This window comes from Manacus candei, unplaced genomic scaffold, assembly GCF_025592945.1.
Source record: "Manacus candei isolate 608988 ecotype Guabito, Panama unplaced genomic scaffold, ASM2559294v1 h1tg000050l, whole genome shotgun sequence".
Lineage (NCBI taxonomy): Eukaryota > Metazoa > Chordata > Aves > Passeriformes > Pipridae > Manacus > Manacus candei.
Window position 1 is genome coordinate 17392460 of NW_026138098.1, and position 15348 is coordinate 17407807.

At 41.5% G+C, this 15348-nt stretch overlaps 1 protein-coding gene across 1 annotated transcript; it reads left to right on the forward strand.

Moving 5' to 3' along the window:
* The first annotated feature begins 8671 nt into the window (after positions 1 to 8671).
* Positions 8672 to 12879, forward strand: PPP1R3C (protein phosphatase 1 regulatory subunit 3C). The gene is made up of 2 exons (XM_051800588.1): positions 8672 to 8778; positions 10346 to 12879. The coding sequence occupies exons 1-2, from the start codon at positions 8765 to 8767 to the stop codon at positions 11289 to 11291; spliced, it is 960 nt and encodes a 319-aa protein (XP_051656548.1). The 5' UTR covers positions 8672 to 8764; the 3' UTR covers positions 11292 to 12879.
* The last annotated feature ends 2469 nt before the right edge of the window (positions 12880 to 15348 follow it).

The window sequence follows — 15348 nt, forward strand, 5'->3', positions numbered from 1 at the left end:
AGCAGTCCTGGTAATAGGACTGCTAAATTTCTAAAACAGACATTCCATTGACCAACACCCCATCCTGCTTTCAACATTGCTGTGCTATGACTAGCAAAGAAGTTTCTCCTTAAATACCTTCTTCATGGGATATTCAAATACAGACTGTATAAATTATGAATATGGCTATTATCTGGAGAATCCCAATGTGTAATACATGATGCCAGTAATAAAATGGATACATAATTTCTATGCTACCTGTTTTATACAGAGCTAGAATTTATTTTCTCTCACGCTCACTGTCTTTATTACTGCCCTGAGGAAAAAAGCTACCAGTGGAAGAACTTTTCTTTCCCCTTGGGGCACAGAGAGTTTAAAAAAGTTAGCAATCTGGGTTGGATGGAAAAAGATTTATTAACCTTCTATTTTGTAAATATTTTACTTTCCTCCCTTCCTTCACTTGCTCCCAAAGGACAGAACTACAACTTCCTCTCCCATAACACCCAGTTGATATGGTCAGGCCCTGGCTCAGGAGACAGCCTGCTCCTGCCCTGTCAGTAGGCTACAAACTGCCTTTACTGGACTCCAGAGAGATCCATGGGCCTCTCCTGTTAGAGCTGTGCAGTTTTGCACACATAAATATACTGAAGAGAAAATATACGGGCACAGGAAAGAGAATCAAGAACTTTAGGATGGGTTTTCCTTAGCCCAGGAGAAGGTCGTGAATGCCATGCCACTCATACCGTATGTTATTCTGTGTCCCATCTCATTCTCTGGGAAGAGATCCTTGATAGAACTCCTTGCTAAAGGCAAAACGGAAGATTGGGCTGGTTTGTTTGTTTAATGTTATGTTTCCAAGAAGCACTCTGTTGAACATTTATTCCTTTAAACATTAGAATTTTGTAACAAAGAAAAATTTCTAATTATCCCTGGTTAAGAGAAGCTTTTTCCTTTTTCCTAGTCTGGGAATAAAAACCAGAATTCCTTTTCCTTTCCAACACACTCAGTGCATTCTTCTTCAGATAAATGCCCTCAAATAACTCTTCATATCCTTAAATAGTACATTATGACTAGGAAATGTATATCAGTGTCACCAAGGTGAGATCTATGCCACTGCAGTAGAGCGCAGGCTAGAAGAAATTAGTGCATGGGCTCCGTTTTGCTCAGTGGACAAAGTTCATCCTGTTGCCTAGTTAACATAAAATGGTTAAAAAGAACTAGCCAGAAAGGCTATGTTGAGCAACCTTGAGTGGTTTGAAGCCAATTTTTACTAGTGTAGGAACAGCATGGTGGAAGAGCAGCTGTGATTTTTTGCATTGGATGGTTTTTTAAGGGGCTTTATAAAATAAAACTGAAAGGTTGCCATCATGAATGCTTAAGTGGGATGAGGTAAAGTAGTAATGAAAGTCTTAGTGGCTTTTACTAAGCTAGCTGGGCAATAAGGCTTGGGTAACAGATTAAGGGACATGAAGTGTGATCAAATGTAAATCAACAGCATGAGAAGTCACCCAACCAAAATTAATTAGAAGAAAAGATAGGAAGATGGAAATTGCAACATGTGTGGAAATAGAGTTGTGGAAAATCTTCAGAGGTAGTGTCAGAGCAAAAGCCTCAAACAGGTTTGAAGTTGGCCTGACTGTGATAGCAAGCAAAGCAAATGGTTTGTGTATCAGCATTTTGGAGAAAACTTTTTTTCAGTTTTAGAGGTAAGCGTGAACAGTGAACAGTGAACATTTGGAAGTGGAGGCAGATGTTATATCAAAAGTCCTGAGAGCCTGAGACTGCAATAGTCTATTTACAGAAGTGCAATATTCTTTTCCTAAACGACTGAAATCATATGAGAGCATGGAGTTGGAACCCCAAAACTACTGAGTTGGAACTACTGAGTTGGAACAAAGAGTGATTAAAGAAGACTCCCACAACCCACAAATAAAATGTACTTATTGTATGTCAAAATTCCAGTGAGATAAACTGCTGTTTCCCAAACAAACCAAACAGCCTTGAAGAGATTGCACCAACTTCTATGTACCAAACTGCACAGAGCCTTTGCCTCAGCAAACAAAGAAGTTCTGCTTGTATTTTGTGTATGAGAGAACACCATGGATCTGGTTTTAAGTCCTGAATTAAAGGCAAAGTGAAATGTTTATTCCCCTCCATGGGGCACATATGAGGTTGCATCTTGATGCCTCAGAGCTTTTGGGTTTTTTAATTTTTATAGATTTTAGAAGTAGATGTGTAGTGAATGCAGATTTTAATGTAGCTGTATTGTATCCCTTACCCTGTAGCATAATGTTTACACATATCCAACCCTACTATCCCATCTCATATCAATCCCTCAAAATTCCGTGAGCGTGTTCAGTCTTCTTTTCAAGGTAGAATTGTAGAAAAAAACCTTAAGGCCTGGACCAGAAGATATCACACAGCAACCTTCAAGCCCAGAACTTTGGAGGAGCTCCAAGGACCGTACATGCTTTGAAGAAGATGAAGATGAGGAAGAAGGGGTCCCAAACACCCCCAGACTCAATTCCCGAAGGGGCGTGTCGGGGAGTGGGAGGGGGCAGAACCAGGGGTGGACAGACCTGGGATTGGATGGACCTTATAAAATCATAAAACCACTGTCTGGGCGGGTGTGCAGGGTATGTATTCCTCTAGGCCTAAGGACTCATTAAAGCTCCTGCTCTCTTTATCTTATCTCCTACACTAAATTGGCCTGGAGGCTTTTTCTCTGCAGTCTTTTAGGCAACCTCTGGAGAACTGTGTTCAGTTTCAGGTCCCTCAATAAGAAAGCCTCATGGATTAACTGGGGTGAAGGCAGTGGAGGGTCACCAAGATGCTTAGCAGACTGGAATGTGCTGCAGAAGGTGAGGCTGAGAGAGCTGAGTTTGCTTAACTTGCAAAAGAAAAGGCTAAGTAACAGCAGGTCAGAGTGCAGCCTCCCACTACTAAGAGGGAATAGAGGAAGATGGAGCCAGACTTCCACTTGAGATGTACAGCAAAAGGAAAAGAGGCAGCTGTCACATTGCAGTAAAAGAATTCCAGACAGATAAATGGAAAAAATGACAAGAGGTGTTAAGCAATGCCACAGGTTGCCTAAGAAGCTGTGGACTCTCTGTACTTGACTTATTAAAAGCTCAGCTGGACAAGCAACCTGAGCAGCCAGATCTAACTTTGAACCTAGTCCTGTTTTGAGGAGGAGACTAGATTAGACGACCTCAAAAGGCCTTTTGCAACCTCTGTTATTCTATTACTGCAATTCTCCAGAGAAGCATGCAAGAGTATTCTCACTGATTTAAAACCATTTTTGAAGATTGCAAAACTTAATGCATATATGGAGCAAGGACATTTTGACAGTAAACCATCTGTATTCTGGGAAGCAGCATCCAAGAATAACCCAAAGAAACCAATTTATTGCAAATTTGGTATTTAGGCCACAAATCTCTCTACATCCAGGACAATAACTATTTCCCCTCCCATTGCAGGATGAAAGGGGACCAATGATGTTACAGCACTTGGATTAAAGAGCTTCATTCTTTCCAGCAAATCTAAAAATTAAATTAATCTCTGCATGAAATTTGACCCTTGTGAAACTGGAGAAATATACATATATATATATATGTTATACATTCAAAAAGGATAACTAGGTCAGATCCTAGGAAACTCAAATTTTTTGTCTTATGTGGTTAGAAATTAGACTAAATCTGAAAGATAAAAGATTCATTCATCTCTTAGACCAATACCATAGAGGAGAGCTTTTTCCTCACACAGAAAATCCAAGAAAAACTTGACACAGAATTTCACTGTACTGATTTCCAAGCCCCATTCTTCCCATGTAATAGACAAGACAAAAAGAACCTTGTAAGACAACCTAAAATACAGGAATGGATCAAGTCTCTTGGGTGGCAGAACAAGAAAAAGAGTGTTATTCAGACCCTTCAAAGGCTTCTAAACACTCTGGGTGAACATATTGCAGCTGTTAGCTGGGCCACTGTCAGATATAGCGATGCTTAATCAGGATGAAGGTTTTATTCAACATAAGTCTTACATGAATGGTAACCATATTGAGTAATCATGTGGCTCCTGCAAGTCTGTAGGGAATTGTGCACATTCGGATAAAGAAATCACATTTTTCCTTGAGAGATTGGAAAGAACAAGGATACTTCCCACATAGCTGATGGAAGTGTCTATTCAGCCAACATTTGCTTGTTCACACAGCATTAAACATAAACCAAATTGCACAAAGCAGCATTTCACTTACTGTTTTCTTTGGAAAAGACTAGTCATCAGCAGAGGTAATTCCTCCACCTGGGCCTAGGAAAAAGAATACAGAATAAACACTGATTATCTACACACAGCAAAATGATTTATATTTATGAAATGTTTGACCACAGAATATCAAGGTTCAACCTTCTTGGGTGTGTGGTTAAAAATAAAACCCACAAAAAATTGAGAAAAGGAATGTTGTAATATTGAAATACTGTATTTCTTTCAAACATCTAGGAAAGCCTTTGCATTCTGAAAAACTGATCTATATATATAAGCCAGATTTATAATCATGTATAAAATATATGTATGTGTTTTGTTTTCTGCACTTTTGTGAAAAACTTCTTGGGAAGTTCAGGTTTATTCCAAGAGGGAATACCTACGTTCATGCTTTTCCTTCTTTCAGTTTGCTTTCCCTTTTCACTCTAAGTTGCAGCAATTTATACGTAATGTGGCATTGTCTTTATTTCATCTTACTATGTACTAGCAAAGCAATTATACTTCTAACAGGCTGCATTTTGCATAAAAGCTGTTTAAGGAATCTTGCTCAAAATATCCTGAATTTAATGTAATCACATTACATTAAATATTCGAGCAGCCTGAGATACATTTTCTTGCTTTTTCTATGTCACTTGTTTCAGAAAGCAATGCACTTCTCTTACACTTTACATTTCCAAAGTGATGACTCATCTACAATTGACTAATCTATCATTAATCAGTCTTAAAAAGCTTAGACATTTCAAATCAATTTCTAGCTTCTAATTCAGTCCAAAGCTTTCAGTTTCAAGGAATTTAAATGCCTCAGATTTAAATGTCTTTGAATTTAGCCTTACAAAGTTCCAAGAATGGCAAGAACTTGCACTGTTGACTGAGATGAAATGAGACCTAGACCCTCTGCCAATGCTCTATGAGTTAGACCTCTGTCCTGTTGCTGTAAGAAAACATAAAACCCATCCATCTTTGCATGTGTTTGGTTGCACATGCTTGCCCCTTCCTGTAGGGGATGGATGTGCAGTGGGGGCACTGCAATACTTTTTTCCAGACTTTTTGTGATTTACCTATTAACAAGTGATCACAATTTACAGATGTGTCGGTGAGGGGATCCCAACGGCTAGAGCATGTTAGGTCTGGTTGAACCATGAGAAATGGGCTAATAAAAATTCTAAGAATATAAAAAATATATTTCTTTCTCATATGGACTGTGCTAGTGATGAAGAAACACCTAAAACAATGACAGAGTTTCCCAGGACAAGTTTCCTTTCTATATATTCATAACTATCAGGAATTTTCAAAGTTCACCAAAGGGTTCTGAGAAGCAAGTAAAGAAAATAGTCTTCTGTTTAGACTAAATAAGGCTTCTGCTCACTGTATTTCATCAGATAAATCAGTGATTTCAAATTTTCAAAGGCTCACTGGCTCAACTGACCAGGCTTGCTATGTACCTCAATAATTACTATTTCCATCACAGTCACATTCATAGAAACTTGCAGCCAAACTAATTAGATAATACACATTTACAAAGATCAGTCTTAGTAGCAGATGGTAAATATTGAACAGAAGAGCTCAGTTCAAGGGAAAAAAAAAAAAGAAGGCTGCTGTAAACTTTGTGTGACAGAATTACCCCTGGGCCTGTCATTACCGCAGATATTCTTTAAATTCTTTAAAGCTCTGTCTCATTCACAGGTGTTGTGGGATGCTCTAGGAACAACATATGTGGATATATTCTTTGGCCTAGCAATTGATTTCAGTTTCAAGCCCAAAATCAAATCAAAAACTTCCCTATTGAATTGCACAGTCTAATTGCATTGAGCTGGCATTGCTCTCCCACCCAGCAAACAGCAACAATTTCTCAAGGGATGCAATCACTATGCAAGTGAAATGGCTATCTTTTTTTCTCTCTGGACTTTTATGTGACCACTATAAATGTGGTCATGACTTAACTTTGCTCTAAGGAAATATTTGCTTATCTTTGCTTCAATACGCTTCAATTAAATGCTAAAGGCTATTCTACTCTTTCTATATCCTCAACTCCAACATATTTCCTTCCTTCCCTTCTGAAGCTGTGGGGAAAGACAGCAGGGAAGCAGAGCAACCTGAAAGTAATAAAGTCATTTAGAGTAAACCACAAAAACTTTGTTTAACTACTCAATTTCAGAACACAGACTGAAAAAAAAAGCAGCTCTTTCATTTTTAATAAAATGGCAAGAGCCAACAAACAGATGATCAGAGCAGCTCATTGCTGCCTGATAGCTGATAGAAAGGCATGATCACTCATTATCTGCTCTCAGAGCTGCTGATTGAAGGGTCTCTGTTAGTTCAGGCAAGTGAAGAACAGTGAGACCCAGAAAGGTATCTGCATATAAAAGCATTCACTTTGGAGCTAATACCACATATTTGTCTTTAAACAGAACAGTGTGAACTCAAGTGCCTGTTTGTCACCGAGCAACCTCAGTGAACTCCTTGCAAAATGAGCCTGTGCCTTACATTGCATCTGGATCATCTAGGCTGCAAACTGTTTTTAAAAATATACATTTAAGGTTTAGTGAAACTATGGTAGCTATAATAAAACTGTATTTACTATTGCTAACTTGTTGCAATTATTTTACTATATTGAATGTGCAACTTATTCAGGAAAAGACAAGGAACTAGTATGGGTGATCAGTTTGGGTTTCCTTGTTACAGAAGCAGTTGGAGGTACAACTCCCTATGATGGATCTTGATTTTATAATCAGTCCTGCCTCTTCCAGGAATATATTTCTGCCACTGTGCACTTAAAAATGTCAGAAAAGCTGAAATGCCACAAAATGCTGTCAAATGCATAGTAAGACAATGAATGTTTTTCCTCTGGTACTCCCATTTTAGCATTTTCCCATTTTCCTATTTGAAAGGTAAGACAGACAGATCTGCTGATGACAGAAGAGCTGCTGCAGAACCAAAGTATCTGGAAACCTGAGACCTCTATAAAAAGCACAGCTAGGGAATCATCACTGACAGGACAAACTGGTGTGCTAATTCAGACAACCCTATCAGTTTGCCTCGATTCAGGGATGCCTCCTCAGATGAGGAAAGAGTTCCCTGGCCCTGCACAGTGCTCTCTGCTTGTATTGGCAACTGGAAACTGGGGCACCAGTCCACGGCCATGAATGTGCTCCAGATTACCAATTAGGCACAAAGTTGCTGTATCCAGTCCATATTTACTGACTTGGGCAATGATCTCCACATGAAAGGCTCTGCATCTCAGTACTTTTTTTTTTTGCTAAGCATATAACTTTAAATAATCTTTCATTATGTTTTCCAAGTCAGGCAAAACAGGTATTTTAACACAACAGGAGCAAAATATTTCATAGCAGCAAACAGTGCAATGAGCTACTACATAGTACCAGAAATATGTGTAGCAAAGCCTTGAAGTAACTCCTTTTGTGCAGGTTTCAAGCAGCTCTTATCTAATGCCTGCAGATAGTGTGATAGAGCAGCCTCAGCTGCTGCACGTGATCTCTGATAATGCAGCAGCCCAGCTAAATGGTGCTGTGGGGGAAGTTGCATGGACAAACATTCAAGTAGCACAGGCTCATAAAACTTCTCCAGAGTTATTAACTCATTTTTTATAATGGGTAAATAGAAGAGATTTGATAACTGCCAGCCATGTGCCCAGTCCTCCCTTATACCCATGGGAGGTGCTGGGCCTGGCTTACTGCTGCCAGGCAGGCTGCTGGAGCTGAAAGTATTTGTAGTTCCTCCTGAAGAAAAATTAAGCCTTTGCAACTAGTAAGGCTACTAGCAAGGCTTCCAACACACAGGTACTGTTTTCTAGCACTTTCTCTAGCAAATGATGAGAAAATATCATCTGTTTTTCAGGGGGAGCTGCAGTGACCAAAAGATAAGGTAAAGAAGAGGAAGAGTAATGGGAGCAGCAGGGATGCAACTCGAGAAGCACAGGACCAGGGAAGGTCGTCCTGAATAACTGGCACCAGGAAACAGAGCAGTATTTTCCAAAGCCTTGTCTGCATTGCCAGTTAGTGCTTCAGGCTTCATCTGTGTGACACTTAGTGTCATGTACTGTCACGAAAGGCAGGAACTTCAGTCACCAAGCAGCAGAGCTAAGAAACTGAAGTCTTACTGTCCTATGAATACTCTCATTATACGTACAGAGACAGCATACTGATCCATGTGCCATGCATCCATCAGCAGGAGCCTCTTCGGAGCCCCTGCCCTTCCGCAGCTCCGCAGCCGCCCTGCGGGGGCCTCGCTCCTGCCGTTCCCTAAAGGACGGGAGAACACGGCAGTGCCAGACCGGGGTGGGGGGAAGGAGAGGGACCCCGGGGGTGTGTAAGCACGAGGGTGGCACGGGCACGGCACGGGCACCCCCGGCCCGGCCTGGACGCAGCGGCAGCATCCATCTCCCCGCACGGCCCCGCCCGGGCCGGGGCCGCCCCTTGGCCGCGGGCCGCGGCCCGGCCCCATAAAGGCGTCGGCGCGGCGGGAGCGGCCCCGTAGCAGCGGCGGCGGTGGCGGTGGCGCGGCCCCCATGCACTGCACCAGGTAAGCGCCGGCCCCGCTCCGCCCCGGCCGGGGCTGCGAGCGGAGCCGGCCCCGGGGAGCGCAGCGCCGAGGCTCCCTCTGCTCCGCGCCCCTCCGCCCCGCGGGTCCCCTGAGCCCGGGCAGTGCCCCGCGGTGCTGTCCGACCCTTCCCTGGCTGCTCGGTGTTGCCTCCTCCAGCAGCCTTTTTCAGGTTGGGGCGTCGGCTTTTGCCTGCTTGGCTATTTTTCGTTATTTCGGGTTTTTTTGGTTTGCGTGGTTTTTTTTTTTTTTTTTTTTTTTTTTTTTTTTTTTTTTTTTGACACTGCAAAAGCTCAGGAGCAGCGGGTCACCAAAGTTGCAGAGAGAGTATTTTTGAAACCCGAGTTCTTTTTCTATTAAAGCAAAGCAAAACTTCATTAGTTTGATTCGGGTACTCTCGAATCTCTACTACTTATTATGGCAAATACCTCCACAATAAAAGAAAAAAAAAAGGAGGCGAGGCCAGCACAGATTCTGCTTCGGTTTTGGCAGGGCTCTGGAATACCAGGGAGAACTCTGGGAAGCAGAAAGCTATTTTATTTAAGTGGCAAAGCCTCTGCCTTTCTATGACTCAACAAAATTCTGCATTTCCAGCAAGGACTGCATCCATCTCAGTAGGGATGTGCTGCCATCGAAGCCCCTCTTTACAAATATTCAAGCTAACTGGCCTTGAATGGGCCATGTTCTTGCATAGTAATTGTGATATTCATCATCTCAGAGCATTATGAGTAAGCCTTTACAAATAAAGCTGTAGCATTCTTATTGAATACTTGCAGTAGGCTTTTGTCATGGTCTTTGGGGATTATCAAAAGTTGTTTTTAAGCCAATTCTTGAAGCATAAGGAGGTTTCTCCCCTCCTCCATTTTTTCCCCCTCTTCACTCAGCAGTCAACATTAACAGTGCAAAGAGCTGTATTACTTAGACCTGGGTTAATAGCTCATAGAAGACATTTCCAAAGGTGCTTTAGGATTTTTGTTCATTTGAGTTATTCAAAATAAATGTCTAAAACGTGGACTGACGGTTCAAAGCCACAGTGTGATGGTTCTGCTTCAAGGTACATAGAATCCCATTTGATGTTCTGATGGGATGGTCAACTTGCTTAATATAGTGCTGTCTCTCTCCAGACATGAAGCAGCTGATCCAGCTTGTTGGAATTTTAAGACCTGGGTTAGAGCCTCTAAGAGGGAAGCTAAAGTAGATGAGCACTTGCACTTTAACTGGATCTGTTTTACTGGTTACTAGAATGTTCTTTTTCCTGTATTTTCAAGGAAATATGTTCAATTAGCTGTCACTAAAATCTGTTTTTCAGAGGTTTGCATAAAGCAAAGATTTGAATTGAAGAAGTTCAGGATTGGCAAGAAATGACTGGCTAGTCTCACCCTAGTTCCTTAGGTAGAACTGTCAATTTTAATTTAGGCTGCATTGTTTAAAGCAGTGCAGAGACAAGGCCATGAATAATTAAGAGAGTGGATGAAGCAAATATGCATTCTTAAGAAGCTTCTTATCTGATGTAATTAGCAAAAACACAGGACATTATTATTTCTTTCAGAATGATCCAGGTCTTGGACCCGAGACCCTTGCCAAGCTCCATCATGCCTGTGGACATGGCCATGAGAATTTGCCTAGCCCATTCTCCACCACTGAAGAGCTTTCTCAGCCCTCTCGAGGACTGCCAAAGAAACAACTTTGTGAACAGACTCAAACCTCTCAGGCCGTGCCTGCATGTGAAACGTGACTCCAAGGATCAAGAGAACGACTGGAACCACTCGCCAGCCCGAGCCAAGAAACGAGTCGTGTTTGCAGACTCGAAGGGGCTGTCCCTGACGGCGATACACACCTTCTCTGAGTGCCAGGAGAACCCTGGATGGGATCTTCAGTTTGACCTCTTAGACATTGAGCACATAACATCTAACTTAAAACTGCACGAGGAGAAAAACTTGATTCTGGGTTTCCCTCAGCCCTCAGCTGACTACCTGGACTTCAGGAACCTCCTGCAGAAGAACTTGGTCTGCCTGGAGAACTGCGCCCTGCAAGAGAAGGTGCTGTCGGGCACTGTGAAAGTAAAAAACGTGAGCTTTGAGAAAAAGGTTCAGGTTCGAATTACTTTTGATACGTGGAAGACCTACAGGGATGTTGAGTGTGTGTACATGAACAATGTTTACAGCGATTCTGAAAACGATACCTTCTCATTTGCCATCGACTTGCCTGCTGCCATTTCCTCTGAAGAGAAGATAGAGTTTTGCATTTCTTACCAAAGTGAAGGACATACCTTCTGGGACAATAACGAGGGTCAGAATTACAAGATTGTTCATGCAGAGTGGAAGCCTGATGGTGTTCAGACACCCTCGGCCAAGGAAGACTGTGTAGATCTTCAAACTCCAAGGAGAGGACAAGAGAGAGAGCCTGATCAGCTTGGCAGTCCGAGGCTGTCCAGTGGCCTCTTTCCCCAGTGGCAGAGTTTGGGTCGGATTGAAAATTCATCACCATATTGGTGATCCATAATACCAAGGACTTATTCTTCCATTTGGCAACAGAACAGCATTAGTTTTCTGGTTCACATACTACATGATGAAACCACCTGGCAGGTTTTGTTTGCTGTCTGAAGAAATCCAAATTCACTAGTCTGTGGGACTTGTTAAACCATATTATGCTACTGAAGTTCTTAGCCAAACCTTATCCTTGGAAGGAAAGAAAACCGAGATAAAACACACGCGTATGCCACCTAGTATAGGAATAGCATGCCCGTATCTCCAGTATATGCTGCTTTCTTTCTGTTGTCAGGTCTCCTGGGTCACTCTAGGGGAGAGACTTGCAAAGTAGTATGGAAGGCAATGGTATGTTAGCAAGCTGTAATAACTGTATGCGTGAGAGTATGTGTGTGTGCACAGGGCTGTTATATTAACAGAATGTCACAATTCACATTGCACCTATTAGGAGTGCAGTAGATGCTGTCAAGAGACTTGCTATGAGCCTCTATGTGCTTGTAGCAGAGGCAGGTAGGGATGCATTGCAAAAATTTGTGGCTTCAATATAGGTTAAGAAACTTGGACAGGATAATGGAGAAGTAAGAAAAGAGAAAGAGGTAGAATGTGCTATATAACTTGGAGATGTGCAATGTTCTAATTGCTTCTTTCCAAAGCTGTTTTTCTAAATCCCAGGGGAAGTTCTAGGAGATAAAAAGACTAAAGAAAATAAAGCAAAGTGAGTGGTGGAAGTGACTATGACTTTGAGAAGATGTCTATCCTCACTGGCTTTGAGAATGCTTTGCATTTGATAGCAAATCTAACCTTGACTTCATCATCCTACTCACTTAGCAGACAGATGGTTACCTTTTAATGTTAAAAAAAAACGTGCTTTTAAAAAAAATTTTCAAGCCACCCTAATATGCCAGAAATGGGGTCAGGTGACAAAATAGCAATTTGTAAATTTCTTGATCTGTAGCAGCATTAGGTGCTTCTATTCATCACCTGATCTAATCTTACAGCATCTGATGTTTGAGTATCCTACTCCCAATTGCAAAGTTAGCAATGACTTTTCACAAGTGCATAACATAGGCAAGGTCCTTCATATTGAAGACAGTGAATTTAGTTGCACTTTGTGAAAACTAATTTCTTTTAAAGAGCAAGGCTGCTACTAGTTTTTTCTAGGCTGAATATAGGCTTGCACATAGAAAACTGTTCTATTTTACCTCATTTTTGAAGTTTTTTTTTTTAGACTTCAATAAACTAATATATATTTTGTATCCATATGCTTATAATTTAGCTTTCTGAGCTGTCAAACTGTAAAGGTGATCTGTGTTTCATGCAAGACTTGTCTGAGAAATTGTCCAACACATGCTCAGCGGGTGTGAATATTGGCACACCTTTTAGCTGTACAGAAATGGTGTTAACATCAAACTATAAATCACATTTTTGTCCACAGCTAAGAAGTATAATATCCTGAGTGTGAAGCTATTTGCAGTGCAGTGAGATGATAATTACTAAGGTGAAATAAATCTCCTCCACTAATTGCACTTTTCCGCTATGTAATCCTTGCTGTTATGTGTGAACTAGCCATTTTAAGAATAAACTTTATTTTGATATACCTGGTTCTCTCTTTGTCAGTATTTTCTCAACTTCTGTAAAACAACTCAGTTGTGATACACGGTACAACCACTTCTGTACCATGGGATATGCTAAAGCTGGCTATGGTATGGCATCTCAGGTCAGAAGCTGGCATTACCCTGAAGACAAAATCCTTCACTAAAAGAGAGGTCACTAAATGAGAGATAAGTGGCAAGTTGTGCCACTTAAAAAAACCCCACTGTATCTCACTAAATTTAACTTGAGTATTTTTGTTTGACAGATTCTGTCAGGGATCTTGCTATGCTGTGGGCAAGACTGGCAGGAGTCTGTCTTAATCTGATGGCCAGACTTACCTGCTGAGCTATAGCATACTTGGTGCTTGGATCGATGAATCTAGACAGCAGCACTTAATGCTTTCTGGCTTGCTTTCACCTTAGCTTGACTAGTTATGCTGCTGCTTGGGACATTGAGAGGTTGAATTTTCTCTTCTTGTATGCAGGAATCCAGCAGAACTGCCATCAGTACCAAAAATCTCCCTGCAAAATGAGGTGTCTGTCTCTGAGCCAGCCGTTCACTGTTGCCCCTGCACCATGGGCCTAACCTCACAGTCACTTAGAATGGAGACAAGGGTGCATAGTTTCCAAGGGCCCTAGTCCCCTGGGGGGGCTGGCAGAGGGTTTTGATATATCCCTGATTCTCTTTCATGGCAACTTTGAGCAGCACAGAGTCAGAAGAGGCTAACCAGCACGGGTTGCACACCAGCTACTTCATGGGGGATTTCTCAGTACAGTAACTCAGAGACAAGATGCAGTTTAATTCAATCTGTTGTACACAAAATCAAGGGTTTCCCAGCAAGAGATCTAGCTTTAATTATGGAAAAGCAATTCCCAAAAGGCAGAAGACATGGAGCTAACAGCATTTTGCTGACCTGAGGAATGAATTTAGAGCTTCCACATTGCAAAGCCTGCACTGAATGCAGAGCCCTCCTTTCCCCAACACTATCTACCAGTCTCAAACTCTACTATGTACTACACTGGGTCTTACTGCTCAGGAGCTCTTATGATACATACTGCAGCACCAGCTCCCTGCTCTAGAAAAAAGTGAACTGAAGAGAGATTTGTAACTTAAGTGGTTTGAAGGCTCCTCTGCCTTAATGTGGAACTTTACTTCAGTGAACCAGATGCCAGGCTACTGGTTAGAGCAGAAGCCTTCCAGCATGAGAGGTAGCTTTTCTTAGCCTCCAGCTGGGTTTTGTGACCAGCCAGCCCAACTGTCTGCCTGACACATAAATCACTTAAAAATACCAGGAGACAAGTTCCTTTGACCAAGCCTTGGCATTAAGCCAGGTTCTTTGCCAAGATGCCTTGCAAGGTTTTACTTGCCCAGCAGACAGTCAATGTAGTGTTGCTCTGCAGCTCCAAAGCCCTCCCTCAGCTGAGAGGGTAAAGGATTTCTCCTTTTTCCCCTCCTTACCAAAGCAACACAGTTTCACTCCTTCCTCTTTTAAAACAGAGCTAGTGTTTAACACTAAAGCTTGCATCCATCAGAATGGTAACAGGCTTCTAGAAAAAACTAAGGTATATTAACTGAAAAAAATATTCATCTTACAAATGTATTTATCAGACATGGATAAAGACATCACCACTGGAAAACTGTTTTAGCATCTTAGAAATCTGCCCTTTCAAACACAGCCATTCCAAAAACTGGAGGTATAAAGCAGATGTGGTCCTTGAAACACAGCTTGCAACCTATGGCATCATCTCATTCTCTTAGGAATTTGCTTTTTCAGCTGGATTGTAGGTTTGTATTTCCACCACTAAGATGACAGAGTGAATGACTGGATTCACTCCTATAGCTCTGCAGGTCTGGCTTTCAGTTTTAGCCTATGGGTGGCACAGTACTTACAGACTTTATTCTTCAAACATGAGTGTTTCAAGTTGGGTTCCTAATAGCTGTACTCGCTTTTGGAAAGCTAGATCTAGTTTTTCCATGCAAAATTAAATTAAAATTTTATATGAATAAAGATCTGTCACCCTGGAAGATCAGTGTATGAACATTTCCTGAGAACATAATTAGAATTTTCACAGGCAATTAGTGAATGTCTTTTTCTGTAGTTATATATAGCTAAGCAAATTACCATGATTTATATGGTAAATCTGGTATATTAGTGGTAATGTGGTAGATGCTACAGTATTAAATAGACATAAAGCTACAACTCACATCCCTTTCAGACACTTCTGAGCTTTAAAATCAAATGTAATCCAGAATAAAATGTTGCAGTGAGGCAAAATAAAAGAAGGTAAGGATGTGCTAAATCCTGTTAAGGGGTCTCTCCTGTTTCAAGAACCACCCGTACTTCAGCCTTTCCCGGCTGGCATTCACTTAACCTGTTCTTACAGCACTTCAGTGATGGAGGCCCCACAAGCTTTCTGATTAGTCTTTCCTTGTCTATTCTAAGAGTTTCCTGAGGTCTTAGCCTATCTGAAAT